At 39.0% G+C, this 25495-nt stretch overlaps 1 protein-coding gene across 2 annotated transcripts in view; it reads left to right on the forward strand.

Annotated features, from left to right (window-relative positions):
* The window catches only part of CSMD3 (CUB and Sushi multiple domains 3), a 1250820-nt gene that overhangs the window by 1201681 nt on the left and 23644 nt on the right, over nt 1–25495 (forward strand). For both annotated transcript variants that reach the window (XM_056128239.1, XM_056128292.1), the window contains 5 exons: nt 464–643; nt 2533–2706; nt 14495–14668; nt 15778–15851; nt 24442–24553. In XM_056128239.1, the coding sequence (XP_055984214.1) occupies nt 464–643; nt 2533–2706; nt 14495–14668; nt 15778–15851; nt 24442–24553 (714 nt within the window). The remainder of the gene's footprint in view (nt 1–463; nt 644–2532; nt 2707–14494; nt 14669–15777; nt 15852–24441; nt 24554–25495) is intronic.

Consider the following 25495-nt stretch of genomic DNA (forward strand, 5'->3'; position numbering starts at 1 on the left):
CTCTTAACAGAAACAAAACAAAAATCCTCATTTAAGTGATACCATGTAGAAAAATACCTTTAGTCTAGCAAGTCTAATAAAAAAAATTATTTTTATATCCCAAATTCAAGCTACAAACTTCAAATACGATATTGGAAATTTTGACTCTGTGCTCCAGATTCTCTGTGAATTCGGGGTACATTTTAAAGAGGCTCTCACACCAGAGTACTCTCTTCAGCATTAACCTACCCTTCTCAGAAATAACATTTTCTGAACCATATGTAGAGAATCAGTAATAAGCATACCTGATCATAATTAGATATTGCCAGTATGTAATTTAAGAATGCTTATGTTTTATGATTAAGCAATGAATATGATAACCGATTTTCTCCACTTGTATATTAAGTATGCCATATGCTTCCTTCTCTTCACCAGTAAATACATACCGCATTAACCATCTGCTTGTCTCTTTCAATGCTGATAGTAATCAGCTGTGGAGACCCAGGTATACCAGCAAATGGATTGAGATACGGAGATGATTATGTGGTTGGACAAAATGTTTCCTACATGTGCCAACCAGGCTACACAATGGAGTTGAATGGTTCCCGAAGCAGGACATGCACAACCAATGGCACATGGAGTGGTGTAATGCCAACTTGTCGAGGTATGATGATGCCTTCAATGTTCATAGTTTGCAATTTCCAGATATTTTATGTACAAGTTAAAGTAATTATTAAGAGTAATTTTGTATTTTGTATTAAGTTTTACTTTTTCACTGATGGTTTAAAATTTCTAGGAAAGTTTTCCTTTTAAAACACAGAAAATAATATCTAGAATTTTCAAATATTGTAATAATAACATTATCTCACATTGTAAGAAATGAAATTGAATGTGAATGCAATAAAAATATCCTGGACTCTAATACATAATAGCCACCATAATTTATATTGTTACATGAATTTCAAAGAATATAATGTTGGAACCAGAGATATAGCTTAAGTTTTATGGTTGGAATCAGAGCTATAGGTTAAACTTAAGAAACAGCTTAAGCAAAGCACTCATTGTATGTAAGAGGCCCAAGTTAGATACCTGATACCACATGGTCCCAAGAGAGGTTGGGAGTGACCCTGAAGCACTGAGATGGAAGTAGCCTGAGCACTACCAAATGTGGCCATTTTTTTAAACAACAGCGAGGAGAAGAAATAACTATAACCTTCATGAATTATAATGTTTATTTGCTAATTTATTTGAATGAAATGATTCTTTTATGAGGAGAAAAATATAATTTTGGGGTTGGGAATGTTGGCCGCAGCTAACTGTACTCAGGAATTATTACTGTCTCTCTGCTCAGGGATAACTCAGGGCAGACCTCAGGGAACAGTGCTGGGATGGTACTCAGTTGACTGAATACAAGAGCAGTGTCCTTTCTGCTAAATTACCTTTCTACTCTCCTGCCCCCTCAAAATTTGTATATTAACAAAAATTAGTCTTAACTATGGAAGAATTATTTTTTCCTTAAATAAAAGAACCTGTTTCTTTAAAATTGCAATCTAGAATTGATTCTTTGAATAATATTGACTGAATTTATATTTTTTGCTTCTTGTTTCCCATTTGAAATAAAATCTTAATTGTAAGCAATTTTTCTGTTTTATTGTAGAATAAAGTAGATGCAACATTATATAATTTATATTATTCAACACTATTTTTTTAAAATTGAGATTATTTTTATTCAGATATATTTCTGAAGATGTGAGTTATCTAGTATCTCCTCCACAGAATCCAATAAAAATCAAATAAATTCTCTGTGTAACTTATTCCTTATTTTATAGATTCTGAATAACAGTGCTAAAAAATTTAGTATATATACATAGTTTAATGGAAGTTTTCTATTTCTGAAGCTATTTTATGCATCATTAGTTATAGTAAGGCCATGCTTATGCAATTCAAAGAAAGGGCTCAGATATGTTGCCAGTCATCAAAATACAATCATTCATCACTTTGGCAGCAGATGAAAATGAAATGAATGTTTAAAATTTTAAGAAAGCATTTACAAAACTCACACTAACTTTTAACATATGAACCTAACTGGTTACTAGAACCAATTTGGATATTTTAATAAGACATGTTCTGTGTTTTCAAAAATGTCATAGAATGACTTTCAGATTTCTTGCTCCAAGGCTGACAGCCCAACTTCTAGGTCTGTCTAAAGGTCATTGGGAAATAATTTTATATTAAACCAATAATTTATCAGTTACAGTGCTCTGGGAGAAGGTCAACCCCTATTTACCTTGCCTTACATGTCAGGCAGCTTGCGAATTTGTGAGAGCATCTCTGACGATCAGTAGCCCTTTTGTTGCTAAAAAATAGTTGCAACCTGGAGGGATTAATTCCAGGGATGTTTCAGGAATACTCTCAAGAGAATAAAACATGTCACACCATATTGTCCTCCAAAAGGTTAAATTAGCACATGTGCATTTTCTAATGACGTTGTTCTTTTTTTCACATCCTGGATATTTCAGCAGCTGTGTCTAATCGCTTTTAATGTAATTGCAGCTGTTACCTGTGCAGCTCCTCCCCAGATTTCTAATGGAAGGTTGGAAGGAACAAATTTTGACTGGGGCTTTAGCATTAGCTACATCTGTTCTCCAGGCTATGAACTCTCCTTTCCTGCTGTTCTGACCTGTGTAGGGAATGGTACCTGGAGTGGGGAAGTGCCACAGTGCTTACGTGAGTATAATGTGCACATTGAAGCCTGGATTTTCTATTTTCTTTTAGAGCTACTTCACTGAAATTATAACAGCTACTTAAAAACTTTCGAATTTTTCTAGAAAGAATATGACATTGTTAAGCTCCTTTCAATATGTAATTAAAATTCAAGAGAAATAGGCAGTGTTTACCACTGCTTTCCATTTAACCCAAGTCTTTTATTCTCTCTGGTTTGCCTCTAAATTTTAGCTTAAACTACTTTATTTTAAAGCTTTTCTTACTTCTCAAAATCAATACCCTCTGAGATTAATTCTACCATGAGAAAATAACTCTTTAGGTCCAGTTGAGCTTATCTGAAAGTTCTAATTTATACCTAAATCACTTTCTGCTATAAATCTATGTCACTTTTGTATGTTCATTCAGATCAAGTTATTTGACATGTTAATGATTATGATTAGACATCTAAAATAATAGAGTGAGCCTCAAGATAAAAGATAATTATTTTAACAAAGGTTATTATAAGCTATGAGTTTCAGCAAGTGTCTCTTCAAGATTAATTTGAAAGAAAACAAAACCAGACCAAAAGTCAGATTTCAGCTTACACAGTTAATTGAAGCCCATGACGTCGGCAAAGCAATGCTCCTTTAAAGATCACTAGTGCTGTGCTCTCCTCTTTCCAATCTCCCAGCTCCCAGTGCTCCAGAAGCTTCAATTTATCCTCATGCCCTTGAAGTTAGGCAAACGTAATTGACCAGGCTGCTCAGAATTCTCCAACGGTTGTGTTGTCTTATGCAGAGCAAACTCTACACTGTCTGTAGGTTCACATAACCTTTTACTTGTTTTCCCCTGATCTCATAATTTCTTAGTGTTCTCGTCTTCATTTGATCTGCTCCAGCTCAGACACATTCATTTCCCTCAATACTCAGTCATTCTCTTACTTCAGAGATTTTCACATTTAGTTTTCTTGGAAGATGTATTTTTTTTCATTTGGTTTTTATTCCAAATCTCTCCTCTTACCATATCTTCTCTGATCATCTTATTTATAATTTTAGGTGTATGCAAATGATAGTTTTCCTACTGACAACACTTCCATCTTATTGCTCCCCTCTTGAATATTTTTCTCTCAAGATAGACTGCACATCTTGCTTATTTATTTAGATGATGTTTTCTATTCAGATTTATGAGCATAAACACATTTCTGTTTACTGAAAAATTGGTGGTAAATGGAGTTGTCATTCACAGATTTCAAAACATAGAACGTGTAGTATCAAAGAAGATGTGGAACCTGTAAAGGGATAAAAGGTAAAAGAATATTACAGAATAGAAAACAAACCACTTATTGATAAACAATATGATCAGAGAATTCATGGAAGAAAAAATGGGCATCTCAAATGCTACAAGCCAATTAATTTACTATACCAAGTAAATAAAATTTTTTGTACTGGCATAAACATAATCTATTTCACTCCAAATAATGAATCAATGCATATGCATTAGACTTAGATTAAAAGTTGTAAAGATTAAGAAATTTACCATATGGCCCTAGGGGTAAAAAAGGTGGGGAATTCTTAAGGTAGATACAGAAACTCCATCCTACAAATTGAAAAAGTAGGAATAACCACATTAAAATTTTTTTGTTCTCATTCCTGAATGCCACTGACAGTCTTGGATAATATAATTAGTGGGATTGAAGAATAGCAATTAATATAAAGAATATATAATAAATTTCCTAAAACAAAACATTAAAAATGGACAGCAGGAATATGACTCAGGTGAGGGATATCCAGGAAGATCGATAAAGCCTGCGTGAGCTCCTGTTTAATGCAGACAAGAAAATTTTGCCAGCTCCAATAAGCAGCTAGAAAATCATGCCAACTAGACATGAGGAAAGTCTTACCCTCAGGCAAGTGCAATGTTACGCTATTTGCAGGAAAGGGAAACAGAAAATTCCAACCTCTGTCTGGGGTCCAGGTTTTTGTCTCCATCCAGAAAAAGAATTTCAAAAGAAGTAATGCAGTGAAGCAAAAGAAAATTTTATTAAAGAGTCAGTGTATGTTCTAAGGTAGACAGAGAGTGGACAATGTCAGTGTTGCCCCAAAGGGGATGGAGTATGGGTATTTTAAAGGAAGGGCTTCTCTAAAAATGAGAATGGGTATTCATGAGAAAGGATTTTCCTAAGAAAAGGTCACCCAATCAGTGGGGATTGGGATTACACCCCTTTATAAACTATATGTAGTATTGGGCTGGAGCAGTAGCACAGTGGGGAGGGCCTCTGCATCTGCCTTGCATATGGCCAACCAGAGTTCTATTCCTTCACCCTTCTTGGAGAGCCCGGCAAGTGAGAGTATCTTTCCCGCACGGCAAAGCCTGGCAAGCTCCCCATGCCATATTCAATATGCCAAAAACAGTAACAACAAATCTCACAATTTGTTGTGAGATGTCACTGGTGCCCACTAAAGCAAATCGATGAACAACGGGAGGATAGTGGACTGTGCATGTAGTATTATTTGGAAGTATCATGTACTCTGCAGAAACATGATACAAGATTTTATGGTAATTTCATTGCAGTTCTGTTACAATGAAGCAAATGGTCAACTAGTTTAGTTTTCTCCACCTTTCCAACCAGGATTGATGGGACTGTTGCACAATCCCATGTTTCTGTGGTTTGAATGCTTATAGTGGTGTGAGAAGAAGCCTTAGAAGATGGTGGGACAGAGGAACTTGTGGGAGCAAACTAACTTTACAGCTTTGCCTCAGTTGGATATTTATCTCCGAATTGTAGGATTGAAAATTAAAGTTGGACACTATCAAAAGTGGGGGAAAGTATGGAGTGATGCAAATATTATACATTCAGGGGAGCTGTATAAATGGGCACTGTAATTGAACCTAAATTGTGATGCTTGCCACTTTAAGACTAATTGCTACAGAGACCAGGATTGATGACCACCCCTCACTACTCCCCTTCCCCCCCCAAGTAATACACCTAAACACAATTTTATCCATAATGAAAGGAAATCAGCTTAAGAAAATAGTGTATTTCTTATCTACTAATAACTGTTTTATTTCCAGATTAGGACTAGGGAATCATATAAGGCTGGTTGGGAAGGTAAGTTAGAAGAAATTTATGGTACTACAGTCAAGGAAGATAGGTCTACGAGGCCCAGGAGGCATCTGTCTTTAATGAAACTTTTGGGGATGACGATGTTTGGTTGAAGATAGTTGGTTTCTTGAGATGATATGGTTAGATGGCCATTTAACTTCAGGTTCTGTATGTAGCCACAGGATCTGGTGTCTGCTCTTTCCCCAGCTGTTCAAGAACTGGATCTGGTTTTAAAAAACAATACAGGAGGACATCTTTTAGGATGAAGGGGCAGGAGAAAAGCTCAGGGGAAATGGAACACTATAAGAAGCATACATGTGTGGAGCAAGATAGAATTTCTAATTCCTATTCATTTACAAAACATTCATTTACAGAATTAGATGCTGTCATGGAGTTAAAGATGTCCAGTCTAGAGCCCAAAGATTGCATTTTTAGGTTTATTTTCTGCAAATACTTTTGTAACATTTGCCTAAACAGTTAACTACAGAAATATAAATATAAGCTCCTATTTTAGTAGCAACACTAGACAATTTGAAGGCTTAAACATAGCTAGAACTGTAGTAAAATTATCAAAATATGAGGAAATGAGAAAACTAGACTGCAGCATGAAGCAAAGTCCATTATCCCAGGGCAGAGAAAGAGGATGCTTTTGAGACAGACTCCTGGGGAATTTTAGCATTCTTGACAAAGTTCAATATATTATTTCATGACTTTGGTTCACTGGTATTCATTAAATTTAGAAACATTCAGAAATTTTATATAAAAGAAATAATTCAAGGAGTATATTTATTATATAATAACTATGCACATGTGTAGTGAAGGGAGAGGAACTTTAACCCTGGTTCCCTTGGTTGGGGTCAGTAAAAGAGTTTACTAGGAGAGTGAGACAATCAAGTTGAGAATAAAGTTAGTTTAATAAATGAGTGTGTACTGAGGTCACTGAAGAAAGAAACCGGTTTAGTGGTCTTGAGTGGCTTTCATTGTGTGTCTCTGGGCTAGTTAGAGGAAGTTTCAGATTTCTTTTACTTTTTTTTCTTGGTTTTGGGGACACACCTGGCAATGCGCAGCACTTACTCCTGGCTCTGTTCTCAGGAATTACTCCTGGTGAGCTTGGGTGAACCATATGGGGTGCCAGGGATTGAATCCAGGTGAGCAGAGTGCAAGGTGCATGCCCTTCTGCAGTACTATCTCTCAGGCCCAACTTCAGCTTTCTATGGGTTAATTCATTCTGGGAGGTGGGTGAGCAGAAGCCATGGAGCTAATTCTGGGAAGGGAGTGAGTTGTATATAAAACAGTCTGAATCAGTTGTGAAATAGATGAAATAGTAGCAATATATATGTATAAGCACATTATGTATATGTCGTCCCATTGCTTATCGATCACTCGAGTGGACACCAATAATGTCTCCATTCATCCCTGTGGCGTTCAGGGAAAGGAAAATGAGGCCCATTATTGTTACTGTTTTTGGTATAATAGATACACCACGGGTAGCTTGCCAGGGTCTGCCGTGCAAGATTCTGCATCTCTCTCTTCCAGGAGCTTTGTTTTATAGTCTCTAGGTCTTGACCGTTAGTTAGATTACATGGTGCTGGGGGAAGTTTGTGGGTGTGACTCTCAAGCTGCTGAAAAACTGGGGACCTGGGTGGACGAGGCCCAGTTCTGATCCGAGCAGGCTTGGAAATCTCAGCCATGGGTCCCACACACCTGGGTTCCTCTGCCGGTTCCTTCATACATGAGGCTCCTCCGAACATGTGGAGAGTGGCCTTGAGCATGGCTGTGCTGGGTACTGGAAGTCTTTGGCTGCTGGGGCTTTGCACTGGGCAGGGAGTGAAACTCAACCAGCCCCCCTCCGGGGGGACCCTGATGAAGACAGCCTGGCATGGGGGCAGGAGATTCTGTATGTATAGATACATATGCATATATGTGTATATATCACATCATGTATATTATATATAATATTACATGTATATTATATATATAATAATTTGTACCAATCCCACAAGGAGTTTGACTGGGGTACTTCTAGGAGTTGAGCAGCAGAGCTGAGTGACAGTCCAGAGCCTCTGAACACAGATGACTGTCTCAGCATGGACAGCATAGCTGATGGTGCCAGTAGAGATGAACTCAATACATCACATATTTTAGAAATGGATTTAAACCAACCATCTCTTACGGGGAATTTGCCAAGCTACTTCATATTTGTTATGAAATATCATGGCCAGTTGAAGCCAAATTATTAGCCACATTTTAATACAGTCTATTTGAAGAGCTTTCCATTATGAGATTGCAAATATGGGGCATGCTTACTTCTATTTTGTTGGCTGCTCAGATCATGATACATTTACTCCAGAGAAAGTACTTACCAGCACTTAGCTGCAAGAGAGACATCCCTCCTTCATATACCACCCCCCAAGCCCTCTGTAGGTTTCTGGCTCTTCTCAGACTAATGGAGCAATCAAAACAGCATCAAGTGTGTAAGCAAAGGAAAAATATCAACTTATGGATGTGCACACAAGCAAGCTACAATAATTGTGGAAGCTCCAGAGTTGAGTCCAGGAAAACGGATTGAAATGTTAAATTAGGGAATAAAATAAAGGAGCCCAGGGCTTTGAGATTATAGGAGGAGGACTTCACATGAGAAAGACGAAGTGACTTTGGAGGTTGGATAGATAGTATAGAGGGTAGAGTATTTCCTGCAACTAACCTGGGTCCCATCTCTGGCACCACATATGGTCCCTCAAGCCCTGCCATAGTTGAACTAAGCTCTGAGAATCCCAAGGTGGCCCAAAAGTTGAAAAATAAAAAGAAGGGAGTGACTGTACCTTCTTTTTTTTTTTACTTGAATCACTGTGAGATGTACAAAGCTGTTCATGATCAGGGTTCAGTCACACAATGTTCTGACACTCATTCCTCCATCAGTGTGCATTTCCAACCAAAAATGTTCCTGGTTTCCCTCCTTCCACCTCCCACCATCTCTCTCGCTCTCTCTCTCTCCTCTCTCTTTCTCTTTCTCTCTTTCCTCCTCTCTCTCCTTCTCTCTCTTCTCTCTTCTCTCCTCTCTCTTCTCTCTCTCTCTCTCTCCCTCTCTCTCTCTCTCTCTCTCTCTCTCTCTCTCTCTCTCTCTCTCTCTCTTCCCCTTGGGCATTGTGGTTTTATTATGGTTTGAAGTTATCATGTTTGTTCCTTTACCTCCATTCAGCATGGGTTTCTTACTGATACTGTTGATTTCTAACTATCATTGTCATAATAGTTGCTTCTCTATCCCAGCTACCCTCTCCCTCAGAACTTGAGGGAGGCTTCTCACTGTGGACCAGTCCTCCTAGTCTGAATTTCTTCTGTTCTTGGGTATTAGTATTATACTATGTTTTGCTTGTTTGTTTGTTTGTTTTTTACATATATCCCACTGGTGATTATAATCATTCTATGTCTATCCCGCTCCTTCTGACTCATTTCACTCAGCATGATATTCTGCATTTCCATACATTTATAAGTGTATTTCATGACTTCGTTTCTCCTGGTGGCTGCATAGAATTCCATTGTGTAGATGTACCATAGTTTCTTTTATCAGTTATATGTTCTCAGGATCTTGGATTGTTTCCTGATTACGTCTATTGTGAATAGTGTTGCAGTGAATATAGAAGACTTCACTGCTGTGTACTTTAGCACCCATGGAGAATATAGATGACATTATCTTTCAGTGAAGGAAAATATGTGTTTCCAGAGAGGAAAAGTTTATAGAAAATCCTACCCCTGAGTGGTACTGCCCAAACTACATTTTTCTAAGTTATGAAGGGTGGAGAGATCATTTTTGGGTGTTTTATTATTTTATTCAATTTTGTTTAGGTACCTAGTGATTTACTACTTTGTCAATAACAGTTGAATCTATATAATATAGACAGCATTTTAGATCAGAGTAGGACAAAGGTTTGCTTCTTGGATAAGAACAAAAATGATATGATCAGGAGAAAGACAAAAGCAGCCCCTTAGTCTCTGGGGCTGTCACTGCTCTCAGGACAGACTACATAGTAGAGCAGAGGGTCTAGAGGCAAACTCTGAGACTCTTGGGACTGATTTGTTTTAAGCAACTTCACTAGTTATGTTGAGCATGAGAGAGAAAGCTATTTTTCTATTACAGTCATTCAATTCTAGTTCAGATAAGGTAAATTCAAGAGTGAATGCTCTTATCCAGAGAATAGCCCAATTCATTCATCTTAGGAACAGTATAAAGAGCAGAGATTTTTCTCTTTAATTGTGTTCAACGTACTATGTCCTTTTATGTTAAAATGTATGTCATTGAGAACCAAAGCCTTTGAAAGTACACCTTGTATTTTAAGCCTCTAATCTTTACACCAGTAGATTGCTAGGTTGGCTATTTCTGTCCCTGAGCCTCTGCATAAAGAAAATGGAATGATAGGAAGTGGGGGATAGGAGGATTGGCTGACATTTTATATAGTTGTAGCTTGTTTGTTAAATAAGTGTAGGATACTGAGATAAATGATGGAAAGGTACACTTCAAAAGAAACACTTCAGAAGCTGATTATGAATAATTTGGCATAGAAACAATTGCTAAAATGCCCACTGAGGACCTTTCCACTGAATCATCCAATTCAAATATGTTCATGATAAAAAAAAAAGATGAACAAAACAAAGACCTTGTTATTTAGGGCTTAATGTTATATTACTATACATTATTGGATGTCAAGTGACACCAAGGTTTCCAATGTCTAAGACTTGCTGAAAATTAAAACAAGAAAGCAATTAAAGAAGATGTTTACTTTTACCTGTTACTTTGCTCTGAAATTTTCTTCTTGAATGATTTCAATTTAACTGCTTTAAGAAGAAAATAAAATTCTAAAAAGTATTTTAAAAGAAAAATGCTTTCCTAGGTTTCTGAAATTTAGTGAAGAGCTTTCTTTGAAAAAAGATTTAAACAATGATAGTCTATAATTAGGATACTCATATATGCTAGCAATTCCTGGAGCTTTCCTCAATTATTCCTATCTTCCTGGTAAATGTCACATCCAGTTAGAGTTCCCATTTCACTTTCATATCACCTTTGTGTGGATGAGACTTCTGATTGATCATTCAAACTATAGTCATTTCAAGGCTACATTTGTGTTGTTATTATTTATTTGCATTAGGAAGATGTGGTTGGGTGCTCAATTTAAAAATGAAAAATTAGGTATCCTTAAAAATGATTCAACATCCAATTATAGACTAATGAAATTTGCTACAACAAAAAATTGAAAGTATGTATTCCAGGTAACTTTGACTTCATTTCTCCAAGATTTCAAATCATCCGATCTCACTGAATCATGCATATGTGAATTCTTACTCTACATTGACCTCATTCACCTTATTTCCCACCCTCATGCTTGATATAAGCAGTATAGGACTTTAGCAATGGTGTTTTCTGTAGATAGAGTGCACCTCCACCATCAGAAAACTTAAATGCCTTCAATTTTTTTCTCTGTGAGAGATGCTCTCACATAGAGAGTATCTCAGGGAGATGGCTCAAAGGGTAAGTAGATTGCAGGCTTTATATAAGGAGTCCCATGTTCAACCCTAGGCCTGTCATGGTTCTTTGAGAAATGCTTGGTTGTCCTCTGTGCCTGAGAAAGAGAGAGAGAGAGAGAGAGAGAGAGAGAGAGAGAGAGAGAGAGAGAGAGAGAGAGAGAGAGAATACAAAACCTAATCAGGATGGCTAGAGAGCTAACAGAGAATAAGTCACTTGCCTTCCATGTGGTCAACTCTGGTTCCATCCCTGGCACACCTGAACACTTCCAGGAGTGACCATTGAGTACAAAGCCAAGAATGAAACCTGAGAACTGCCATTTGTGGCCACCAAACACCCAAACAAAAAGATAAATAGAAAAATATTTTAAAATAGGGACTGGGAAGATAGTACAGTGGATAAGGCACTTACCTTGCATACTGCTAACCTAAGTTCAGTTCCTAGCACCCCTGATCACCACCAGGAGTGATTCTTGAGTGCCAAACCAAGAATAAGCTCTGAGCACCACAGGGTATGACACGAAAATAAAACAAAAAGATAAATATAATATAGTTTAACATGAAACTGGTGAAATAGCTCAGTGTTCAGGAGCATATAGCTTGCATACACCAGGCCCAAGGTTTGATTCCCCAGCCCCATTGATCTCCTGAGCACCAGTGAGCATGTCCTTCTTTGTTCCCAGTTTTGCTGGACCTATGTAGCATGACACCATTGGCATTAAACAATACAGCTCTGCTGCTTAAGTATCACTTGGAGTGTCCCTCCACCCCACCCCAAATCTCCTGAGCATTCCTGAGAAGGCTCCCCAAAACATTTAAGTAAAAAACAAAATAAATCTTTCCAATCCATCACACCATCCCCCAAATAAACACAAACATATTCCTGTGATTTTGTTTTTGTCTTTGGACTTTTACCTTTGCAATTCTACCATTTTCACTTAATATTTTAGTGTTTGCTGGCTTCCCTTACAAGGAGAGGGTTTTTTCCAAACTGATTAATCTAAATGCCTAAAAAATTGCTCGAGTGGGCCCAGTGATGTCTCGATTGTGAGACTTTTTGTTACTGTTCTTGGCATATCAGATACGTCACAGGTAGCTTGCCTGGCTTTGCCGTGGGCGAGATATTCTCGGTACCTTGCTGGGCTCTCCGAGAGAGGCGGAGCAATCGAACCCGGGACAACTCGGCCAGCCGCATGCAAGGTAAATTCCTTACCACTGTGCTATCACTCCAGCCCACTGGTAGGGCATTTGCTTGCATGCACTGGCCAGGCCAACCTGGGTTCGATTCCTCCATCCCTCTCGGAGAGCCTGGCAAGCTATTGATAGTATCTCGCCCGCACAGCAGAGCCTGGCAAGCTACCGGTGATTATCCGATATGCCAAACACAGTAACAACAAGTCTCACAATCAGGACGTTACTGGACCTGCTTGAGCAAATTGATGAACAACGAGAGGACAGTGCTACAGACAGTGCCTAAAAAATTACCTAGATTAGTATCTCTTACTGGAGTATGTAACTTGTACTTTTAAATACATATGAACAAACAGACACTGCAATTTTAAGAGCACGACCTAAACATATATAGGTTGGTTCTTTATGACAGAGTTCCCTGTGAACTGCATGCCTTTTTGTTAATCAATTTCTTTTTTTTAAGTTTTGTATTTTTTTATTTTTTAAATTTTTATTTTTTTTTTTATTAGCTGGAGCGATAGCACAGCGGGTAGGGCGTCTGCCTTGCACGCAGCCAACATGGCCGACCCGAATTCGATTCCTCCACCCCTCTCGGAGAGCCCGGCAAGCTACCGAGAGTATTCGATATGCCAGACACAGTAACAACAAAGTCTCCAATGGAGACGTTACTGGGCCCGCTCGAGCAAATCGATGATCAACGGGAGGGGCCTTTTAGTGAAACACCATGAGGTACAGTTATAGACTTACAAATTTTTGTGCTTGGGTTTCAGTCATACAATGATCAAATACCCATCCCTCCACCAGCACCCATCCTCCACCGCCACAGGTCCCAGCATCGCTCCCACCCCCCATACCTACCATCCCACCCTGCCTCTGTGGCAGGGCATTCCCCCTTGTTCTCTCTCTCTCCTTTTGGGTCCTGTGGTTTGCAAGAGAGGCATTGAGTGGCAATCACGTTTGGTCTATAGTCTACTTTCAGCATGCTTCTCCCATCCTGGGAGGATCCTCCCAACACCCTTTATTTGGTGCTTCCTTCTCTATCTGAGCTTCCCCTTCCCATAGCACGTGTGGCTGGCCTCCAAGTCATGGAGCAAAATTCCTGGTACTAATCTCAGCCCATTTTATTACTTTATGTTCCCCAGATGAATGCAATCTTTCTGTGTCCATCCCGTTCTTTCTGACTCATTTCTCTTAACATGATACTTTCCATGTAGTACCACTTGTATGTAAATTTCATGACTTCATCTTTTCTAACAGCTACATAGTACTCTATTGTGTAAATGTATCAGATTTTCTTTAACCAGTCATCTGTTCTCGGGCACTCAAGTTTTTTCCAGATTCTGGCTATTGTGAAGTGTGTTGCAATGAGCAAACAAGTACAGATGTCACTTTGACTATACTTTTTTGCCTCTCTGGGATATATTTCCAGGAGTGGTATTGCTGGGTCAAATGGGAGCACAAATTCTAATTTTTTGAGAATCGTCCTTACTGTTTTCCAAAAGGCTTAGTCAATTTCAACTTTTTTAGCCTATGTGTCCACAAACATGGTTTGGTTTCAGTCAGCACCAACTCACCTCCAACCTCTTCCCGCCAAATCTTTGTTAGGGACCAGAGTGATTATGCAATCGGTAGGGCATTTGCATTGCACACAGCCAACACAGATTTGAACCCCAGCACCGCATACAGTCCCCACCCCTGCCAGAGCGAGGAGTCAGTCCTAGGCACATCCATTAGTGGCCCAACACTCCCACTGCAAATTCTTATCATAAAGAAGGTAAACTTAGTGAAAAACTATCCAAATCAGTCTTCTTTTTTTAAAAAAAATATTCAAATGAATCAAACATTTAGTCCTTATTAAGATTGATAGTAGCTTCAAAGTTCATAAATTAGAGAAAAGATGTATGTTGCTTTATTGTAATAATCCTGTTAGCTGTCATTTTTCTAAACTGTTTGCACTAATAAATCCTAAATCTCTGAATTCATTGTCTTTCTTTTTACCTCTAGCAAAGTTTTGTGGTGACCCGGGTATACCTGCCCAAGGAAAAAGGGAGGGAAAAAGCTTCATTTACCAGTCAGAGGTTTCATTCAACTGCAATTCACCTTTCATATTAGTAGGATCAAGCACCAGAATATGTCAAGCAGATGGCACTTGGAGCGGCTCCTCCCCTCACTGTATAGGTAATATGGAAGGTTGATGACACTCAGTAATTTGACAGTAGTGGCAGTTAATGACTATCTCTATCTTTAAGATTCCCATACTTATTTGATACAAAATAAAATTAATTTTACCTGCACCTCATTGGAAATCTTTCTTTAAATTAACAAACATAAGTCACACCCTGCAGTGTCCAGAGTGATGACCAGGCTCTGGATCACTTGTGTATGTCCCTCAGGAAGACAGTATTGTTTATTTTAGGAAATGCATTTTCATCCTGTAAATTATAATGGACTAAAGATGGAAAACGAATATCAAATATAGAAGTGATTTAAAAATCAGTGAAAATGAGTATGCTGGTAAAACATGTGGCATGATTTTTAGTATTTTAAGCTTCCATAAGAAACACTTGAAATAATTTTTATATTTAACAATAAAAGAGGAAAAAAACCTTAAAGATTGATAGCAAATATTCTGATATTTGTATAGATCTTGCAGTTAATAAAGAATGTTTAAGGGAAATTAAACTTGCTCAAAAAATCAAGTATACATTTATTTCAAAATGGCTTCAAGCACCATTTTTAATCTTAAAATTAAATGCCACAGTTGGTAAATTTACAAAATAACCAGCCATATAAAGTCACTGATTCCAATATTCCCAGCCCTACCATTCTAAAGTCTGGATCCTCAACCTGTGTTAGTGAATAAGCCTTGTTTGGGGGAAAACAGAACAAAAATAAATTTAAAGGATACCTTATTTGCGAGGAATATTATCCCACTTGAAAATGTAACTCAGTGAAGTCCTTCAGCAAATTCTTTATGCATATATTCTTTTTTCAAAGTCTTTATTTTTCTTACCTTTTTAATTCATATTATTAGTCAAATGGCAAGTTCTTTTGTATTATAATGGTTCAAAGTTCAAGAATTGAATAATTCAAATATAGTGCAGTCTTACCTGACTTTCTCTGAGATTAGCAAGTTTCTATCGATGGAGAGGTGCTTTAAATTTACATTATTTATGATTACCCAGGGTTTTTTCATCAAACCTGAGATCAGTTAAAATTTGAGAGAAAAAATACATTAAAATATAACAAGTTTTAAAGGAATATTACATCTTTATTCTTCATTTTAGAACCCACTCGTACCTCATGTGAAAACCCAGGAGTGCCTAGGCATGGATCTCAGAACAATACATTTGGATTTCAAGTGAGTACTATAAATAAATAATTTAATTTAGTATACACTGGGGCTGGAGCAATAGCACAGTGGGTAGGGCATTTGCCTTGCACACGGCCAACCCAGGTTCCATTCCTCCGCCTCTCTCAGAGAGTCTGGAAAGCTACCGAGAGTATCTCTCCTGCACAGCAAAGCCTGGCAAGCTACTCATATTTGATATGCCAAAAACAGTAACAACAAGTCTCATGATTTGTTGTGAGACAGTACTGGTGTCTGCACGAGCAAATCGATGAACGACAGGAGGACAGTACTACAGTGCTACACTATACACTGAGTTCAGAGCCAGGCAACAAATCATAGAGGGAAATACATATATATGACTCTCAGAGAGCTTGGCAAGCTACTGAGAGTATTTTACCCACACGGCAGAACCTGGCAAGTTACTCATGGCGTATTCGATATGCCAAAAGCAGTAACAATAATGGGTCTCATTCCCCTTACCCTGAAAGCACTTCCAATATGGCAGCATTAGGAAATATGAGTAAGGAGAGGCTGCTAAAATCTAAGGGCTAGGACAAATGGAGACGTTACTGGCAACTGCTCAAGTAAAACAATGAAGAACGGAATGACAGTGATACAGTGGTACACTGAGTTCAGAAGAATTCTCTGCTTCCTATACGTTTAATCCCATGGACACTAGTAAAAGAGAAGGCATGCATACCTCTTTTCATAGATAATAACAGGGAATAGAAGAACGAGAGCCGAAGGACATTGGCAAAGAAAAAGTATGCTTTAAGAAAATAACTTCACTGACTAGGAGGCTAAACGAAAACAAAGAGCAGAGATAGCTGTATACAGAGGAAAATGGATTCCTAGTGACTCTGCAAATATTGAGAACAGAAAGACTATGTGAGAGTATCGGTTGTGGGGACTAGGAGTAAAATAATTGATGAGAAAGATTGAAAGAGACACTTCTGTGTTATCAGATACATGGAAGCATGGTTACCCAATAAGGTAATGAGTAAAATATTTTTGTTATAATATGAATATAATACTAAACTATCTTTAGCATGCCCACTGATGTGGGAAGTATATCATAATTTAACTAGAACTCCTTTGTTGGACTATTATATTAGAATCCTTAACTATGCCCAGTCATGTGTGACTGACTTTCTTGTTCTCTATTTTTTCAATTTATATTTAGAAATTCAGCACATTGTTTTTTGTTAAGGGGCATAACGGGATCCCACATGCATCCTGATTCAAATGGAAATAGTCAATTTACACATAGCCCAATAGCCTTGTATTATAGAGATTTCTAAATTGTACTATTTTTTATGAAATTTGGTGCAAACTTAAAGAACATCCATTTCTAAAAAAGTGCTCATCACAGGTGTCATATTTGTGTAGCTAAGGATAGTTGCTGTTTATCTACAGTTCAGGCACTGTATGTACATAGATTTTTGCCGTTCCAGTTATTTTTGCCTTTCCAGAAAACTCTAAAAGTAGTTTCTGTCTTTCTATATCATGTCACTATTAGAGGCTTTATTAGCTCATCCATATCCTGACAAATGGGCAGCTAGTTGGTACCATTTTTGCTTATTATGCAGACCAAAGTGAAGCAGAATAAGACTTGCCAGATGATAGAACAAGTCAGTCAGTGGCACTATCCTAATCAAATTCAGAATTTTGATGTTAGTCTCTGTGCAATAAATTTGCAGGTTTTCTGAGGCCTGTGAATCTGTTCCAGTAAGTACCTTTTGAAATAATGAGAAAGAAAAGTTTGACGCGGCTGTAGTGATATTACAGTGAGTAGGGCATTTGCCTTGCACATGACTCACCTGGTTCAATTCCCAGCATCCCATATGGTCCCCTGAGCACTGCCAGGAGTAATTCCTGAGTGCACAGCCAGGAGTAAGCCCTGTGCAGCACTGGGTGTGACCCAAAAAGCCAAAAAAAAAAAAAAGAATAAGTTTGACTTTAGAATAGTCAGCCTACATTTTCAATACAATCATCATTACATTTTAAGAATTCTATATAATCACTGAAAAATGTTATCACAAAGTTAGCATAACTTTGATTTTATGTTATTTGACATAATAATAATATGCTACCACATAGCACAGCGGGTAGGGCGTCTGCCTTGCACGCAGCCAACATGGCCGACCCGAGTTCGATTCCTCCACCCCTCTCGGAGAGCCCGGCAAGCTACCGAGAGTATTCGATATGCCAGACACAGTAACAACAAAGTCTCCAATGGAGACATTACTGGGCCCGCTCGAGCAATTCGACGATCAACGGGAGGGCCTTTACTTTACTTTACTTTATACTTGGCTAATGTGGAAACCTATATTTCAAATATGGTAAAGTGTGAGTATAATTATATCAATATCTATTCAAACTTTCCGCATTTCTTTCTCCACACTAATCAAGAGTCCTGCTTTTTCCAATTCAGGGGTCTTCCTGGCCCCCCTTTTGGGATTCCAAAAAGAAGCTCTGTTAAAATCAGGAATGGGGCAGGCCTGGCAATGCCTGGAGAGCATGGTGTGTTTCTGAACCTCAACATGCAGAGAAGTTGGGGCCAGAGTGACAGTACAGTGGGTAGGGTGTTTGCCTTGCACACGGCTAACCCGAGTTAGATTCCTGCTATCCCCCGAGCATCGCCAGAGGTAATTCCTGAGTGCGGAGCCAGGAATAACCCCTGACCATCATGGGATGTGACCCAAAAGGCAAACAAACAAACAAACAAAAAGTTGAGGAAGCAGCATCCTCAACCCCCATCTCCCTCACCCTCTCCACACAGTTTTGGAGGGGGGGAACTCACAATTCTCAACAGGTTGACACCCCCGCATTAGAGTTACCAGAGCAAAGCAATGGCAAGAGGAGATGCGGAGCAGTGCACCTAAACACAGGAGGGGAGAGGGTACAAGGAGGGAGGACAGCAGCCCACGGGCACAGCCCGTCTCACAGAAAAGTGATTGATATCTCTTCTTCTACTCTGCAACAGAGAAAACATGATTTTTTTACTCACCTTTGGAGAGAGTAGCGATATCCGTGCCCTCTCCCACCTCCTGTTCTGTTTTTACTTCCTCTTCAGCCAAGTTTTGCAGTGGTTTCTGGAACATGAGGGCCAGTGTGTGCACGCGGGACATCCTTCCATGCATGAGAGCTGTCAAGGCCTTGTGTGTCCAGAGGCTGTGTCAGAGAAGTTGGGGTCTTCTGACCGGGGGTCTGGTCAGTACTCAGGGCCAGGTCAAGGCTTTGGGTGCTTCCTTGCAGTGGAGTCTTTTATTTGGGAGGGGGGTGTCACAGCTGGTGATGTTGAGGGGTTATTCCTGGCTCTGCACTCAGGAATTACTCCTGGCGGTGCTTGGGGGACCATATGGGATGCTGGGAATCAAACCCGGGTTGGCTGCGTGCAAGACCAGTGCCCTATCCACTGTGCTATCATTCCACCCCATGTGGATCCTTTTTCAGAGTTGTCCCATGCATCAGGGTTGTGCTCAGGTATGTGTGTCACTTCAGTACCCCCCCCCCCCCCCGCCAGCTCCTGCTCCAGTGCTTGGCCTGGTGAGAGGCTGCCCAGAACGAGCACCCCATGCCAGTGCCCTGTGGGGCTTGACAACTGCGTGTTTGTCAGTCACTTCAGACTCACAGGGTCCTGCAAGACAGGCTGGGGAGAGGCACGGACATCACCTGTCCCTCCGTCTGTTCTTCGTCAGATGGAACTCGGGCCTGGGTGCTGAGGGTGCTGTCTCAGTGGGCATATCATGGGTGGGATGCGTGCTGCCCAGTGACACCAGGTCATGTGTTTGAGTTCCTTGATTCCTGGATGGAGGGGTTGGTACTCCTGGTGTGCATTGGAGGGACTGAGTCCTGTCCCTCTGGAAAGGCAGCGTGGTGGGACCAAGGGTAGCACTGGATCTAAGGGTCCTTGGGATGCCTCCTGGGGCTGGTGAGTTTCCAGGACTCGGAGCGAGAAGTGGAAGGTCAAGTGAGACCACTCAGAGGGCACATCACTGGTCTGTTTTTGGTGGGGGAAGCGCCCGCACCCTGTGGTGCTGGGGTTACTCCTGGCTCTGCACTCACGGATCACTCCTGGTGGTACTTTGGGACTGTATGGGATGCCGGGGATCAAACCTTGGTAGGCCATATGCAAGGCAAGCCACATAGTCAATAGCTGCTGTGCTGTTGCTCTGGCCCTGTCTCCAGTTCTAAGTGAAAACTCCATGTATCATGGCTGCCTTCTCTCCACCCCTGGTAGCCCTCCACTCCATCAAGGGAAAACAGGCTCCTGACAGCTGCCATTCCCTTACTGTTCGGGAACATTTTTGCATACATTTTTGGGTTGTTTGGGGCATAACCTGATGTCTCCACACTGCTCTTCACTCCATGCTGAGTCAATACCAGCAGTGCCAGGGATTGAATCCAGCCCTTGGAGCTCTCAGCAGCCATTGGAGCACAATTTTTATTTATTATCTCTCTCTCTCTCGGAGAGCCCAGCTAGCTACCTAGAGTATCCCTCCTGTATGGCAGAGCTGGAAAGCTCCTCGTGGTGTATTCGATATGCCAAAGGCAGTAACAACAAGTCTCACAAATGGAGACATTACTGGTGCCCGCTTGAGCAAATCGATGAACAAAGGAAGGACAGTGCTACAATGCTACAGTGCTACAGTGCTATTAAAACTTTAAATGTCTTGTTTATTAAAATGAATTTTACTGAATAAATTAAGTTAGGGCCATAGCCCTTCTTATATACAACCGTTGATTGTCAGTATAAAAGTTCTAATTCCTGAATCTGTATAGAGCAAGGAATTTTTAATTATATAAATATCAGATTATTGATATATTTCAAAAGACTGTGGCATTATATAACTGGACAAGGCACCATATTGGATTAAGAAAAGCTATTTAGCCTCTCAGTAGCTGTATTGCAAACCATAATGTTCACAAGTAGAGAGAGAGTATAGGGGAAATTGTCTGCTGTAGAGGCAGGAGGAGGAATGGGATTGGGGGAGATACTGGGGACATTGGTGGTGGAAAATGTGCATGGGTGTTCGATTGTTGTATGAGTAAAACTCAAACATGGAAGTTTTGTAACTGTATCTCATGGTGATTCAATAATTTTAAAAACAAAGTTATTTATTGGAAATGGCAGAAAAAAATTTAAGCTAGTTTAAGCTTAAATTCATGCATAGGTATGTTTAGAATCCACAGAAAAGGATTCAGGTGATTTATTAATCTAAGAATTTATGAACTAGGCAAAAAATACTTAGTTGCTGCTACTACTAAACTATTTTATTTTCACTCCCTAAAGAATAGCCCTATGACCAAGTGTACCTCCCTCCATTTTTCTCTCAGTCATGATGAAAAGTGATTAATAGTCTCAATCTCAGTTTCAAATTTCCATTTAGAGAATCATAATACTCCGTATTTGTTTCAATCCATGCTCACCTGATTTGCTCATATGACTGAAAGTGACAAGTAAAATTACAGCTGTAGGAATCTCACTACTGGAAAGGAAAATGTAAAGAGGGAAATGATCAGTTTCACAGACGGTCAAATCAACTTATTAATTTTCTTTGCTATATTTGTTTACATGTTGTATTTTTAAGACTTGTATAGTATATTTTTGGACATAACTATAATTAGGAGTAAATAAGACAATCACTACCTGTTGCTCAAGATTCAAAAAGGTACTTACTTTTCAGCTCATGTTTTATCCAAAATGTTCTAAATAAGGAAAGTTTTTGACTAGAACAGATCAGTAGTTAAGGAAGTAGTTACCAAAATTATTGACTTATGATCTATACTAATAAAGAAGTAAATACCAAATGTACATCTCACTAACTCCTTCTGTACTCTTTAAAGTGAGTTCTAGGAGGTTGGAAGATATTTTGGTTAGATTAAAACTTTCTTCCATTAAAATTATTATAGATTAGAATTTTGGTCATGCCCGGCTCTGCTCAGGATTTACTCCTTACTCTTCACTCAGAAATCACTCCGGAAGTTGCTCTGGAGACCACACAGGATACCAGGGATTAAACCTGGGTTGACAGCATGCAAGAAAAGTATTGCCATTGTACTATCTCTACAGCCTTAAGTAACCAAATAATTTTAAATGAAATGATTAGTTTCTGTCCAATTGATCTAACATTTACAAAACTCTTTTCTAAGCATGCAGTTGTGTGTGAAGGTATGTAACTCAGACTAAACTAGAAAGCTAAAATTGGAATTTGGGTCTATTGATAATATCAATGATTTCACACAACACATATAACATTGTTAACATTTAACTCCATTAAGGAAACATACAAAAAGGGGGAGTTTTCCTACTCTGACATTACAGGGAAGGTTTTCTAGAAGTTGTAGTTGAGCTAAATTTTTTAGAATAAGGCCTAGGAAAAGGGACTCAGAAAGGACTTTCTAGGCAGTGAAAATAACATAAAAGTATGAACTACAAAAATTCAGTGTCATGTCAGTAGAAATAAGTATGAATGATTGTGATAGATGATCAAAGGTCAGACTTTGAATCTGACAACATCCCAATGTAATTTTATCCCATGGGAACCACTCTTGATGTTGAATATACACTGAGACATAAATAATGCTTCTTTCCTTGGAATTGGATAATGTGGTAATCCTGAAAAAATGGAGCATCGCAGTTGGGATAGAGAAGGGATCACTGAGTCAGTGATGGTTGAAGGGATCAGTTGGGATGGGGGATGTGTGCTGAATGTAGATAAAGGACCAAACATGATGACCTTTTAGTATCTGTATTGCAAACCATAATGTGCAAAAGTAGAGACAAGGTAAGAAGAAAATTGTCTGCCATAGAGGCAGGAAGTGGGGTGGGATATGGTGGGTGGGAGATACTGAGGCCATTGGTGGTGGGAAATGTACACTGATGGAGGAAAGGTATCATTGTATAACTGAAACTCAATCATGAAAGCTTTGTAACTGTATCTCATTGTTATTCAATAAAAAATAAAGAAAGAAAAGAAAAAATAGAGTATCAATGGGAGAAGACAGGCAGAAGCTAAGGAAGTCATGAAGGCGTAATGTTGATTATTTAAGAATAAAGGTTCTTATCAAAAATGATTATTGGCATATAATGCTGTGACTGTAACATAGCTTTGGATGATAATAAGAACACGTGTAGTGGCGTGTTGAAAAATGAAATTCACCAGAATTGATGTAGATAGCTAACTGGCTTTATTAAACAATTAAAAAATGAGGCAACATTCCACCCCCATCAAGTAGAAAAGAATGGCACAAACATCCTTTCTGTCAAGTGGGTGGGGCAAGGTTTTTAGCAGGAGAAAGGAAATATAACTTTAGATAAAACTACCTTGAAATATGGGCGGTCTTGCCATAAAGATTTGCTGCGAGCACTGAGCTGAACACTCAAAGTTGATTGGTTAGAATTATAATTTTGGCTTATAGAATTGAATTGACCCGGGGTGCGATGGATGGAAGGCATCTCTAGGGCATCTAACTAGTTGATGGTGAAAACTGAGCACTCTAATGGTGGTCACAATATTGGAAGATTATAAGTATGATGTTATCATTGGCAGTAGTGTAAATCACCATACCTCAATTAAAAATGAGGGATAAAACAGTTTGGGGCGAAGCGAAGCAGGAAGAGGAAATTATTCATTGTGCTGGAGTGGGAACCCCAAATTTTATCTCTAACACTACTGGTCCTTGGAGCACTGTAAGGCTCCAAACCAACAAAATAAAAAAAGTAATTGTATATCACACTTCTGGGGAAAATTTTAATTCTTTTAGTTTAGATAGTCAATTGGGTGGGTGCCTTTGAAGTTTGCTCTCTTTTGTTTTATTTTATGTTGCTTTGTTTAGGCACAGTGATTTATGCAGCAGATAGCAGGGTTTAAAGCATCCAATGTTCCAACTCCAAATTTGTCACTACTGCCAGCATCCTTTCTCCAGTAACACAATGTTCCTTTCCTCTCTCTATCCCTCCTCCATAGCAAACTCATTTATTTTAAATATGCTTATTGTAGTTTGGGTCACCGTGGTGTTTCTTAGATTTTTGATAACTTTTTTTATGTTTTTAGCTGATGAAATTTAAACAGTCTCAAGGTCAAATCAATTCATGTCAATTTATCCCACGTTAATCTCAGCTTCATGATGATGTAGCAGGTGGAACTAGGAACTAAAGAGAGAAGCAGACAATGAGGTTTCCATAGTGAATCTTAGAATAGCCATCAAACATTTTCAGATGCCAATTGCTGGGGAAGATGGAAGTAGCTGACCTAATTATAAATTATGAACCCTACACTATACATTATCTTCCTGCTTCTTACTACTTCTCTCACTTTCTGACTTACTGTGGGAACTCTTCTTTCAAATCAATCAGAAAGGTTCTATATTTTCTTCAAATTTGCAAAATGTTCAGCCCTATTCATCATAAATATGTGCACAAAATGCTCTCTTCTTTGTGTTTGATTTGTTTTAAATTTTCTGATATTCAGATTATAATTCCTTTCCATTAAATCTTCTGTCATGCCAACTTGAAAGTATCCCATCTCCAAGCCATTTTAATTGATCACCATATTTCATTGTCTATTTTCTCTTCCTCTGTGATTTACTATAGGTAGGAAGTATTATACAGTTCCATTGCAAAAAAGGACACCTTATTCAAGGGTCTACAACACGCACTTGCCTTTCTGACCTCACATGGAGTGGAATTCAGCCCGAATGCATACGTAAGTATTGTAGATAAAAATTGTATATGCTCTAGGTGATAATACATATTTGTAGTTCTTTCCAAGTATGAAAACATTTTATGAATTTTTTCACCTTGATCTTTAAAAATTATTGGAAATATAACATAAAAATACATAATTTATCTAATTCAAATTCATATAGATGATTGCATATAGATATAGATATATATATATATCCTTGCAGTTGGGAGAAGTAATTCCTACCAAAATAGAGGCTTTCCTGATGGTTCACAAGTTCTGTGGCAGGTTACCTGATTCCTAGTTGTTTCACCAAATCTTCCAGGTGACTTTGGTGAAGTGGGGAGCAAAGAAAGTAGCTTCAACATTCTGCTTGTCCTTCTGTCTCCTATGGAAATGCCTGGGTTGGGTCAGGACTTGTAAAGTCTGCTGTGAGCATCTATACAGCATGGACAATAATGGCCCACCAGTTCCATAAGGCCACTATGTGGCTGAATCTGTAATCTCTTTGATCTACAAGGCACGGGACTACTCCCCACCTCCTGTTTGGAGGGAAGATCTGTGGGCTCGTGTGGCGTGAGGAATTACTCTTTGCAGGAAAATGAAAGCAACTTTTGCTGCTTAAGCTGCATTTTTCTGGCTGGAGGGAGGCAGTTGGGGAGAGCTGCTATTCTGAAGGTTCCCACTATTCTATGCCAGGTGCCTAATATTCTGCATCTGGGTGGTACATTTGTGCTCTCTTAGTGGGCCACATAAGATTGGGGATTTGGCATCTGCTTTGAATCCCATTGTGGTATTTCTTCCTAAAATACTATTTTGAGGACAATCTTGTTCTATTTCTCTGCCACAATATTAAATCATATTTATTTTATGTTATAACCCACTGAGGGCTGGAGCGATAGCACAGCAGTAGGGCGTTTGCCTTGCACGCAGCCAACATGGCCAACTCGAGTTCAATTCCTC

The sequence above is a fragment of the Sorex fumeus genome, unplaced genomic scaffold, assembly GCF_029834395.1.
Source record: "Sorex fumeus unplaced genomic scaffold, SorFum_2.1 ptg000002l, whole genome shotgun sequence".
NCBI classification, from domain to species: Eukaryota; Metazoa; Chordata; class Mammalia; order Eulipotyphla; family Soricidae; genus Sorex; species Sorex fumeus.